Genomic DNA, 12719 nt, shown 5'->3' on the forward strand with positions numbered 1-12719 from the left:
ATATAATGAATCCGACAAATCCTACATGACTCTAGACCTTAAAATGTTTCCTTATCTAATACTGCCACCAATGATTCATTGGGACTCCGCCTATTACTATACCACAGTCATTACTAACTCTCCCCCCTATCTCCTACCCACTCCCTACTTCCCCTTACACCCCCAAGGGGTAGCATATGCCTTTCGCATAACTCTAAGGAAAAACCTCCCGCACAACAATTCATGTGCACTAAACATATTGCTATTCAAGCTCCTTCTCTTTGGATCTCCTACATCATAGCTACATGTTATTTCTTTACTCATGTTTACTCATTTTGATTCTGTCCTGCATTATCATTACGGGCAGGAAATGCCTTCACTTTACTCTGTTAAAATAATATTGTTACAAATGTATTCGAGCTTTGTACCACACTTTGAAACCTCCAATAATGTTGATCGGCTTGGTTTTACTGTTGTATTTTATAATTCTTCAATACTCATTTTTCAATAAAGCTATTTTTGAAAAAAAAAGAAAAGGTGATATAAATAGTCCATAATAAACTTAAAGGTATTGTAAAGTCAAAAGGTTTTATCTTAATGCATTCTGTGCATTAAAATAAAAAGCCTTCTGTGTGCAGAAGCGGGGGATCTGGGTTGCTATGTGCAAATCCACAGCAACAGAGCAGGTAATTATAACATGTTTGTTATTTTTATAGAAAAAAAAGAGACTTTGCAATCACTTTAAGCCCTTTCTTTTCAATTGCTTTTTATATCTTATTTGTTTGTTTATTGTAACTTTCAGTATTGCATATTTCGCTATCATCTGTGAAATGAGGAAAGCAAAGTAATGGTTTAAATAATTTTATTGCATTAAAATAATAATAATAAATCTTTGTCATAACTACTTTTTGTTAAACAATTTCTGCCTAATTATTCCTACTAAAACATCTGCTCACATATTTTATGCATAATGGGAATGATGACGCTGATTTCCATTCAAATTCATTAGGATTTATAAATTAAAATTCAAAAAGAAAATGTATTTGTCAGACTTTGGTTTGTTTTAATAACTTACTCTTTGAATTTAAATTTGGTCTCAGTAGGATAATATAGCATTTAGGAATAAATATGCAACCCAAAATTCCCATGCTAGAAGCTATGATGGCAAATATCTCTACTAGCACTGTGTTTGTCCCTGTAACACTCATATAGGCTGGGATAAAAGCGATCCAGACACTGCAGAACACCAGCATGCTGAAGGTAATGTATTTGGCCTCATTGAAACTGTCTGGAAAGTTTTTGGTGAGGAAAGCCACAAAAAAACTCACAGCTGCTAGAAGTCCCATGTAACCCAGGAGTATGGAGAATGCCAGAGTAGATCCTTCATTACATTGAAGGATTATTTTATCAGCATATAGGTTAGTGTTACTTTCTGGAAATGGACAGGCAGTCAATAACCAAATGATGCTAATTAAAACCTGGATAAATGAACAAAGAAAAACCAAACAGTTTGGGATTTTTACTCCAATATATTTTCTCCAGAAACTTCCAGGCTTGGTGGCCTTGAAGGCCATGTAGACCATAATAGTTTTGGCCAGAATGGAGGATACAGCCACTGAAAAGATGATTCCAAAGGATGTCTGCCGAAACATGCAGCTGATAGGTCCAGGACGGCCCAAAAACAAAAACACACAGAGGAAACTCAGCATGATGGAGACCAGAAGAATGAGGCTCAAGTTTTGATTATTAGCTCTGACCACTGGAGTATCTCGATATACAATAAAGACAGAAAAAATAGCTGATGTTTTAAGAAAAAGTAAAACAGAAATAACTGAGACAGTGAGAGGAGCTGGATCATTCCCGTAAGACAGAAATTCAACAGGTTTTGGTACACACTGATTGTTATCGTTTGGCCACTCATCTTCTGAACATTTATGACAGGAACCTTTATCTAAAAGAAAATGTCTACAGTGTGAAAAACGATTACAATATCTTTATTTTAAACAATATGTTTATTAACAGTTAGAAGATAAGACCATCCTCCGCGCCAAAGCTTTTGCTTCCACCATTTTCCGAGGGTTAGGTGCTATATCGAAAGGGAGTCATTCTTGCTTTTTACAGACCAAAGGAAAGATTACATAGTCTTCACACAACATAGTTTACAACCAACAATACGTTTTTTGTATAAAAATATAAATTTTAATATATTCCATTAAAATATCACATAGGCAACAATAAAGTACAAGTACAACAACGTATTCACAATAGACCAAACCTTCTCCAACATAGTACAGCCCTGTAATCCACCCTTAAAGTCGACACAGGCAGAAGTGACCCCCAAAATCTGTTAGAATGCCCCAACCCACAGGCGAGAAACAAACAATGGTGGTGGGAAGCCAACATCAACAAGGTGACATCAAATTTTGACAATGGATTCCACATGTTTCGCACCCTAGTGCTTCTTCAAGAACATGTCAATTGGGCCAATCAATATCTTCTATGGCGATAAACAAGACAAAACACATAAATAAATTATAGGATTACCTACCATCAAATAAAATAAAATTACGCAGAACTAGTAAAGCATAAGATCACATCAACTGAGTGGGGGTATAGCTGAGTTCGTCCTGCAATCAAGGAGGCGGGGGTGCATCTAAGAACAACAATAGAATTATGTATGGTATACAGTATGCAGTGGGGAGAAATAGTAATGGTATATTTTGACTAAAGCTGTACTAATTGTATACTATTGACCCGTAGAAAGCTCCTTACCATTTATCTTGTTCCCATTTTTGACTGATAACACTTAAGGTAAAGATGGGTTACTCTGTGGCTGCAGTTCTCTGAGTGATGATATAATCTAGAAGATATATTGTATTAATGCCATTAACGAATATATGGAATCTTCATTCCTCCCTTGAAGTTATCTCCAAACCATAATTCTAAAATTTTGATTTCACCTTGTCAATGTTGGCCTCCCATCACCATTGTTTGTTTCCCGCCTGGGGGTTGGGGCATTCTAACAGGTTTTGGGGGGTCACTTATGCCTGCATCGACTTTAAGGGTGAATCCCAGGGCTGTTCTACGTTGGAGAAGGTTTGGTCTATTGTAAATATGTTGTTTCACTCGTACTTTATTGTTGTCTATGTGATATTTTACTGAAATATAATAAAATTTATATGTTTATACAAAAAACTTATTGTTGGTTTAGGTAAACTATGTTGTGCCACTAAAGTCCACCCTGTTACTTAACATTATTCAAAATGAATTTCAGGACGAGGCACTGATCCTAATTGTGATGTCCATACTTGCCTCCCTATGGTGACACTTAGTCAAACTTTACATAGTCATGACATCATGAATATTCACCAATCTTAGTCTATATAATAAAACTGCAATATAGCTATAGCTATAGCAATAAAACTGCTTTTTTTCATTTGCTTATCGAAGACCCAGCTGTGCTAGCAGGGGGAAATATTCTACTTAACTTTACTGGAGCTGAATGAAAAATTTCCTTTTGGGATCTGGTCTCCGGAGTTCACGGGAGAAATGGGTGACTGATATTGGAAGGAGGGCTCCAACTATTCAGGGACATTAGTGAGTAAGACCGGTTTGTGAGATCCCAGTGACCGTGTGCTTCTGCTATTACTCTTGCATCAGAGTCAACCTGTTTTTAAAAGTGGATATTGCTTATGATGTCCCTATGTAGCTCAGCCCAATAATTGCTGGATCAAGGGACTGTGCTTGGAATCTTAGAGAGGAAGACAGGTGTCCTCAAGTTACTAATTTACTAACTTCAGTACTAACATTACTGGAGTATTCTATGGTTACCCTGCACCCATCCAAATTCAAGTTTTCAGTAAAGCATCAACAAGGATAAATTGTGACTAATCATTGAGTCAGAAGAGTGACTGAATCTGCGTGTCTGGCTGCTGGTGCACTTATTAAAGAAAGATCCTTGGAAGCAATTTAGCAGGCCCATTATAGGGTAAGCGCTTCATAACTATGAAAAAATTATTTTCTCTCACCTGTCATATTGGATATTTCCCCCTCTGGACACTGAACACACTCAAAGCAACAGCGATGAATCCCACTTTTCATCACTCTTATGAAACCCAGAGGACAGTCTTCAGAGCACCTAGACACTGGAATCTAGAAGACAATTATATTAACAAAAAAAAAAACCTTATAACAATCCCTCTGTGAGGGGCAGCACTGGCTGAATAACCTCAAATACCATAGCAGATCAGCACTAGTGTTGAGCGAACACGGACTGTATTATTCGTGTTCGTACCGAATAATTGGATTTTTTGTACCCGAACACGGACACGGACACTTTACTGTATGTTCGGGTAAAAATCCGTGTTCGGTCGTTTTATTTCCGGGTTTTGCATGCTTTGGCGCTCTTTTCATGGCGGGCTTTCAACAGCCAATCAACAATCGTTTAACTGGTGTGCCTTAAGCCATCCCAGCCATGCCTGCAAATGTCTCAGTAGCTGTGATTGGCCGTCTGAAGCATGTGACCAAGTCTTTATAAGTTCGAGGCAGCCGCAGCGGCGTCATTATGCTGCTTAGATTCAGGGACAGAGCACACATCAACGTGCTGGCTGCTGATTAGGGAAAGATAGGCAGGAAAAAACCATTTGTGTCCGGATAGAATTGAGGGACAGGTCGGAGTGTTTAGGCAGGGCGAGTTGTAGGCATTTTAGGGATAGAGTCTGCTGAATTATATAGGGTCAGTGTCTTCTACAAACTACAATCGATATTGCTGTGTGGGGGGTGGGGTCTGCACTCAATCCTGATCTACGATCTCTTCTCAATCCTGTTAGGGACAGAGTCTGCTGAATTTTAGGGAAACTGTGTTCTACAAACTACAATCGATATTGCTGTGTGGTGTGGGATTGGAGATAGGCAGGTGTCAGTGATCCACATCCATTTTTCTGTGTGTGAGCTGCAGTGAACACAATCTTTTTGGGCTGCAGTGAACACAATCTTTTTGGGCTGCAGTGAACACAATCTTTTTGGGCTGCAGTGAACACAATCTTTTTGGGCTGCAGTGAACACAATCTTTTTGGGGTGCAGTGAACAAAATCTTTTTGGGGTGCAGTGAACACAATCCTTTTTGGTGTGCAGTGAACACAATCTTTGTGGGGTGCAGTGAACAAAATCCTTTTTGGGGTGCAGTGAACAAAATCCTTTTTGGGGTGCAGTGAACAACATCCTTTTTGGGGTGCAGTGAACACAATCTTTTTGGGGTGCAGTGAACAAAATCCTTTGTGGGGTGCAGTGAACACAATCTTTTTGGGGTGCAGTGAACACAATCTTTTTGGGGTGGAGTGAACAACATCCTTTTTGGGGTGCAGTGAACAAAATCCTTTTTGGGGTGCAGTGAACAAAATCATTTTTGGGGTGCAGTGAACACAATCTTTTTGGGGTGCAGTGAACACAATCTTTGTGGGGTGCAGTGAACACAATCTTTTTGGGGTGGAGTGAACAACATCCTTTTTGGGGTGCAGTGAACAACATCCTTTTTGGGGTGCAGTGAACACAATCTTTTTGGGGTGCAGTGAACACAATCTTTGTGGGGTACAGTGAACAGAATCTTTGTGGGGTGCAGTGAACACAATCTTTGGGGGGTACAGTGAACACAATCTTTGTGAGGTGCAGTGAACACAATCTTTGTGGGGTGCAGTGAACACAATCATTGTGGGGTGCAGTGAACTCAATCTTTGTGGGGTACAGTGAACACAATCTCATACTGAAGGTTTGAGGGTGCTGCCTGTTCCATACTCCCCCTACTCCTCATCTAGCCTTTTAGGGGTACAAACAATAGTAATTGGGGCCTAGTGTGGTTGTGTACGTGTGATATACATACACTTTTTTGGGATCATATTTTCTATTCCGCTATTTAATCAAAAACCTTTGGGGATCAGTTAAATTGGGGGATAGTCTGTGTTGGTACGTGTGAGAGAGATCCACCTTTCCAAGTTGTTGGGGTTCATCTCATACTTCTGAAGGTTTGAGGGTGCTGCCTGTTCCATACTCCCCCTACTCCTAGCCTTTTAGGGGTACAAACAATAGTAATTGGGGCCTAGTGTGGTTGTGTACGTGTGATATACATACACTTTTTTGGGATCATATTTTCTATTCCGCTATTTAATCAAAAACCTTTGGGGATCAGTTAAATTGGGGGATAGTCTGTGTTGGTACGTGTGAGAGAGATCCACCTTTCCAAGTTGTTGGGGTTCATCTCATACTTCTGAAGGTTTGAGGGTGCTGCCTGTTCCATACTCCCCCTACTCCTAGCCTTTTAGGGGTACAAACAATAGTAATTGGGGCCTAGTGTGGTTGTGTACGTGTGATATACATACACTTTTTTGGGATCATATTTTCTATTCCGCTATTTAATCAAAAACCTTTGGGGATCAGTTAAATTGGGGGATAGTCTGTGTTGGTACGTGTGAGAGAGATCCACCTTTCCAAGTTGTTGGGGTTCATCTCATACTTCTGAAGGTTTGAGGGTGCTGCCTGTTCCATACTCCCCCTACTCCTAGCCTTTTAGGGGTACAAACAATAGTAATTGGGGCCTAGTGTGGTTGTGTACGTGTGATATACATACACTTTTTTGGGATCATATTTTCTATTCCGCTATTTAATCAAAAACCTTTGGGGATCAGTTAAATTGGGGGATAGTCTGTGTTGGTACGTGTGAGAGAGATCCACCTTTCCAAGTTGTTGGGGTTCATCTCATACTTCTGAAGGTTTGAGGGTGCTGCCTGTTCCATACTCCCCCTACTCCTAGCCTTTTAGGGGTACAAACAATAGTAATTGGGGCCTAGTGTGGTTGTGTACGTGTGATATACATACACTTTTTTGGGATCATATTTTCTATTCCGCTATTTAATCAAAAACCTTTGGGGATCAGTTAAATTGGGGGATAGTCTGTGTTGGTACGTGTGAGAGAGATCCACCTTTCCAAGTTGTTGGGGTTCATCTCATACTTCTGAAGGTTTGAGGGTGCTGCCTGTTCCATACTCCCCCTACTCCTAGCCTTTTAGGGGTACAAACAATAGTAATTGGGGCCTAGTGTGGTTGTGTACGTGTGATATACATACACTTTTTTGGGATCATATTTTCTATTCCGCTATTTAATCAAAAACCTTTGGGGATCAGTTAAATTGGGGGATAGTCTGTGTTGGTACGTGTGAGAGAGATCCACCTTTCCAAGTTGTTGGGGTTCATCTCATACTTCTGAAGGTTTGAGGGTGCTGCCTGTTCCATACTCCCCCTACTCCTAGCCTTTTAGGGGTACAAACAATAGTAATTGGGGCCTAGTGTGGTTGTGTACGTGTGATATACATACACTTTTTTGGGATCATATTTTCTATTCCGCTATTTAATCAAAAACCTTTGGGGATCAGTTAAATTGGGGGATAGTCTGTGTTGGTACGTGTGAGAGAGATCCACCTTTCCAAGTTGTTGGGGTTCATCTCATACTTCTGAAGGTTTGAGGGTGCTGCCTGTTCCATACTCCCCCTACTCCTAGCCTTTTAGGGGTACAAACAATAGTAATTGGGGCCTAGTGTGGTTGTGTACGTGTGATATACATACACTTTTTTGGGATCATATTTTCTATTCCGCTATTTAATCAAAAACCTTTGGGGATCAGTTAAATTGGGGGATAGTCTGTGTTGGTACGTGTGAGAGAGATCCACCTTTCCAAGTTGTTGGGGTTCATCTCATACTTCTGAAGGTTTGAGGGTGCTGCCTGTTCCATACTCCCCCTACTCCTAGCCTTTTAGGGGTACAAACAATAGTAATTGGGGCCTAGTGTGGTTGTGTACGTGTGATATACATACACTTTTTTGGGATCATATTTTCTATTCCGCTATTTAATCAAAAACCTTTGGGGATCAGTTAAATTGGGGGATAGTCTGTGTTGGTACGTGTGAGAGAGATCCACCTTTCCAAGTTGTTGGGGTTCATCTGATACTTCTGAAGGTTTGAGGGTGCTGCCTGTTCCATACTCCCCCTACTCCTAGCCTTTTAGGGGTACAAACAATAGTAATTGGGGCCTAGTGTGGTTGTGTACGTGTGATATACATACACTTTTTTGGGATCATATTTTCTATTCCGCTATTTAATCAAAAACCTTTGGGGATCAGTTAAATTGGGGGATAGTCTGTGTTGGTACGTGTGAGAGAGATCCACCTTTCCAAGTTGTTGGGGTTCATCTCATACTTCTGAAGGTTTGAGGGTGCTGCCTGTTCCATACTCCCCCTACTCCTAGCCTTTTAGGGGTACAAACAATAGTAATTGGGGCCTAGTGTGGTTGTGTACGTGTGATATACATACACTTTTTTGGGATCATATTTTCTATTCCGCTATTTAATCAAAAACCTTTGGGGATCAGTTAAATTGGGGGATAGTCTGTGTTGGTACGTGTGAGAGAGATCCACCTTTCCAAGTTGTTGGGGTTCATCTCATACTTCTGAAGGTTTGAGGGTGCTGCCTGTTCCATACTCCCCCTACTCCTAGCCTTTTAGGGGTACAAACAATAGTAATTGGGGCCTAGTGTGGTTGTGTACGTGTGATATACATACACTTTTTTGGGATCATATTTTCTATTCCGCTATTTAATCAAAAACCTTTGGGGATCAGTTAAATTGGGGGATAGTCTGTGTTGGTACGTGTGAGAGAGATCCACCTTTCCAAGTTGTTGGGGTTCATCTCATACTTCTGAAGGTTTGAGGGTGCTGCCTGTTCCATACTCCCCCTACTCCTAGCCTTTTAGGGGTACAAACAATAGTAATTGGGGCCTAGTGTGGTTGTGTACGTGTGATATACATACACTTTTTTGGGATCATATTTTCTATTCCGCTATTTAATCAAAAACCTTTGGGGATCAGTTAAATTGGGGGATAGTCTGTGTTGGTACGTGTGAGAGAGATCCACCTTTCCAAGTTGTTGGGGTTCATCTCATACTTCTGAAGGTTTGAGGGTGCTGCCTGTTCCATACTCCCCCTACTCCTAGCCTTTTAGGGGTACAAACAATAGTAATTGGGGCCTAGTGTGGTTGTGTACGTGTGATATACATACACTTTTTTGGGATCATATTTTCTATTCCGCTATTTAATCAAAAACCTTTGGGGATCAGTTAAATTGGGGGATAGTCTGTGTTGGTACGTGTGAGAGAGATCCACCTTTCCAAGTTGTTGGGGTTCATCTCATACTTCTGAAGGTTTGAGGGTGCTGCCTGTTCCATACTCCCCCTACTCCTAGCCTTTTAGGGGTACAAACAATAGTAATTGGGGCCTAGTGTGGTTGTGTACGTGTGATATACATACACTTTTTTGGGATCATATTTTCTATTCCGCTATTTAATCAAAAACCTTTGGGGATCAGTTAAATTGGGGGATAGTCTGTGTTGGTACGTGTGAGAGAGATCCACCTTTCCAAGTTGTTGGGGTTCATCTCATACTTCTGAAGGTTTGAGGGTGCTGCCTGTTCCATACTCCCCCTACTCCTAGCCTTTTAGGGGTACAAACAATAGTAATTGGGGCCTAGTGTGGTTGTGTACGTGTGATATACATACACTTTTTTGGGATCATATTTTCTATTCCGCTATTTAATCAAAAACCTTTGGGGATCAGTTAAATTGGGGGATAGTCTGTGTTGGTACGTGTGAGAGAGATCCACCTTTCCAAGTTGTTGGGGTTCATCTCATACTTCTGAAGGTTTGAGGGTGCTGCCTGTTCCATACTCCCCCTACTCCTAGCCTTTTAGGGGTACAAACAATAGTAATTGGGGCCTAGTGTGGTTGTGTACGTGTGATATACATACACTTTTTTTGGATCATATTTTCTATTCCGCTATTTAATCAAAAACCTTTGGGGATCAGTTAAATTGGGGGATAGTCTGTGTTGGTACGTGTGAGAGAGATCCACCTTTCCAAGTTGTTGGGGTTCATCTCATACTTCTGAAGGTTTGAGGGTGCTGCCTGTTCCATACTCCCCCTACTCCTAGCCTTTTAGGGGTACAAACAATAGTAATTGGGGCCTAGTGTGGTTGTGTACGTGTGATATACATACACTTTTTTGGGATCATATTTTCTTATCCGCTATTTAATCAAAAACCTTTGGGGATCAGTTAAATTGGGGGATAGTCTGTGTTGGTACGTGTGAGAGAGATCCACCTTTCCAAGTTGTTGAGGTTCATCTCATACTTCTGAAGGTTTGAGGGTGCTGCCTGTTCCATACTCCCCCTACTCCTAGCCTTTTAGGGGTACAAACAATAGTAATTGGGGCCTAGTGTGGTTGTGTACGTGTGATATACATACACTTTTTTGGGATCATATTTTCTATTCCGCTATTTAATCAAAAACCTTTGGGGATCAGTTAAATTGGGGGATAGTCTGTGTTGGTACGTGTGAGAGAGATCCACCTTTCCAAGTTGTTGGGGTTCATCTCATACTTCTGAAGGTTTGAGGGTGCTGCCTGTTCCATACTCCCCCTACTCCTAGCCTTTTAGGGGTACAAACAATAGTAATTGGGGCCTAGTGTGGTTGTGTACGTGTGATATACATACACTTTTTTGGGATCATATTTTCTATTCCGCTATTTAATCAAAAACCTTTGGGGATCAGTTAAATTGGGGGATAGTCTGTGTTGGTACGTGTGAGAGAGATCCACCTTTCCAAGTTGTTGAGGTTCATCTCATACTTCTGAAGGTTTGAGGGTGCTGCCTGTTCCATACTCCCCCTACTCCTAGCCTTTTAGGGGTACAAACAATAGTAATTGGGGCCTAGTGTGGTTGTGTACGTGTGATATACATACACTTTTTTGGGATCATATTTTCTATTCCGCTATTTAATCAAAAACCTTTGGGGATCAGTTAAATTGGGGGATAGTCTGTGTTGGTACGTGTGAGAGAGATCCACCTTTCCAAGTTGTTGGGGTTCATCTCATACTTCTGAAGGTTTGAGGGTGCTGCCTGTTCCATACTCCCCCTACTCCTAGCCTTTTAGGGGTACAAACAATAGTAATTGGGGCCTAGTGTGGTTGTGTACGTGTGATATACATACACTTTTTTGGGATCATATTTTCTATTCCGCTATTTAATCAAAAACCTTTGGGGATCAGTTAAATTGGGGGATAGTCTGTGTCGGTACGTGTGAGAGAGATCCACCTTTCCAAGTTGTTGGGGTTCATCTCATACTTCTGAAGGTTTGAGGGTGCTGCCTGTTCCATACCCCCCCTACTCCTCATCTAGCCTTTTAGGGGTACAAACAATAGTAATTGGGGCCTAGTGTGGTTGTGTACGTGCGAGATACATACACTTTTTTTGATCATATTTCCTATTCCGCTATTCAATAAAAACCTTTGAGGATCAATTGAATTGCGGGATAGTCTGTGTCGGTACGTGTGAGAGAGATCCACCTTTCCAAGTTGTTGGGGTTCATCTCATACTTCTGAAGGTTTGAGGGTGCTGCCTGTTCCATACCCCCCCTACTCCTCATCTAGCCTTTTAGGGGTACAAACAATAGTAATTGGGGCCTAGTGTGGTTGTGTACGTGCGAGATACATACACTTTTTTTGATCATATTTCCTATTCCGCTATTCAATAAAAACCTTTGAGGATCAATTGAATTGCGGGATAGTCTGTGTCGGTACGTGTGAGAGAGATCCACCTTTCCAAGTTGTTGGGGTTCATCTCATACTTCTGAAGGTTTGAGGATGCTGCCTGTTCCATACCCCCCCTACTCCTCATCTAGCCTTTTAGGGGTACAAACAATAGTAATTGGGGCCTAGTGTGGTTGTGTACGTGCGAGATACATACACTTTTTTTGATCATATTTCCTATTCCGCTATTCAATAAAAACCTTTGAGGATCAATTGAATTGCGGGATAGTCTGTGTCGGTACGTGTGAGAGAGATCCACCTTTCCAAGTTGTTGGGGTTCATCTCATACTTCTGAAGGTTTGAGGGTGCTGCCTGTTCCATACCCCCCCTACTCCTCATCTAGCCTTTTAGGGGTACAAACAATAGTAATTGGGGCCTAGTGTGGTTGTGTACGTGCGAGATACATACACTTTTTTTGATCATATTTCCTATTCCGCTATTCAATAAAAACCTTTGAGGATCAATTGAATTGCGGGATAGTCTGTGTCGGTACGTGTGAGAGAGATCCACCTTTCCAAGTTGTTGGGGTTCATCTCATACTTCTGAAGGTTTGAGGGTGCTGCCTGTTCCATACCCCCCCTACTCCTCATCTAGCCTTTTAGGGGTACAAACAATAGTAATTGGGGCCTAGTGTGGTTGTGTACGTGCGAGATACATACACTTTTTTTGATCATATTTCTTATTCCGCTATTCAATAAAAACCTTTGAGGATCAATTGAATTGCGGGATAGTCTGTGTCGGTACGTGTGAGAGAGATCCACCTTTCCAAGTTGTTGGGGTTCATCTCATACTTCTGAAGGTTTGAGGGTGCTGCCTGTTCCATACTCCCCCTACTCCTCATCTAGCCTTTTAGGGGTACAAACAATAGTAATTGGGGCCTAGTGTGGTTGTGTACGTGTGATATACATACACTTTTTTTGGATCATATTTTCTATTCCGCTATTCAATAAAAACCTTTCTAGGGCAAGATCTTAAATTACAGAAATATGAGGAGACCGTCAAATAAGGGCCGTGGCCTGGGTCGTGGTGCTGCTGGTAGAGCTCCTGTTGCAAGGAGAG

The 12719-nt window shown here is 41.2% G+C and overlaps 1 protein-coding gene across 1 annotated transcript in view; it reads right to left on the reverse strand.

Annotated features, from left to right (window-relative positions):
- Nucleotides 1–1025: 1025 nt before the first annotated feature.
- LOC309561662 (vomeronasal type-2 receptor 26-like) overlaps nucleotides 1026–12719 on the reverse strand; it is a gene marked incomplete at both ends in the record, with an annotated part of 57103 nt that continues 45409 nt past the window's right edge. The window contains 2 exons of the mRNA XM_082265654.1: nucleotides 1026–1930; nucleotides 4008–4131. Coding sequence (XP_082121780.1) covers nucleotides 1026–1930; nucleotides 4008–4131 — 1029 coding nt within the window. The remainder of the gene's footprint in view (nucleotides 1931–4007; nucleotides 4132–12719) is intronic.

This window comes from Pelophylax lessonae (genome assembly GCF_965119305.1).
Source record: "Pelophylax lessonae genome assembly, chromosome: 1".
In the NCBI taxonomy this organism is placed as follows: domain Eukaryota; kingdom Metazoa; phylum Chordata; class Amphibia; order Anura; family Ranidae; genus Pelophylax; species Pelophylax lessonae.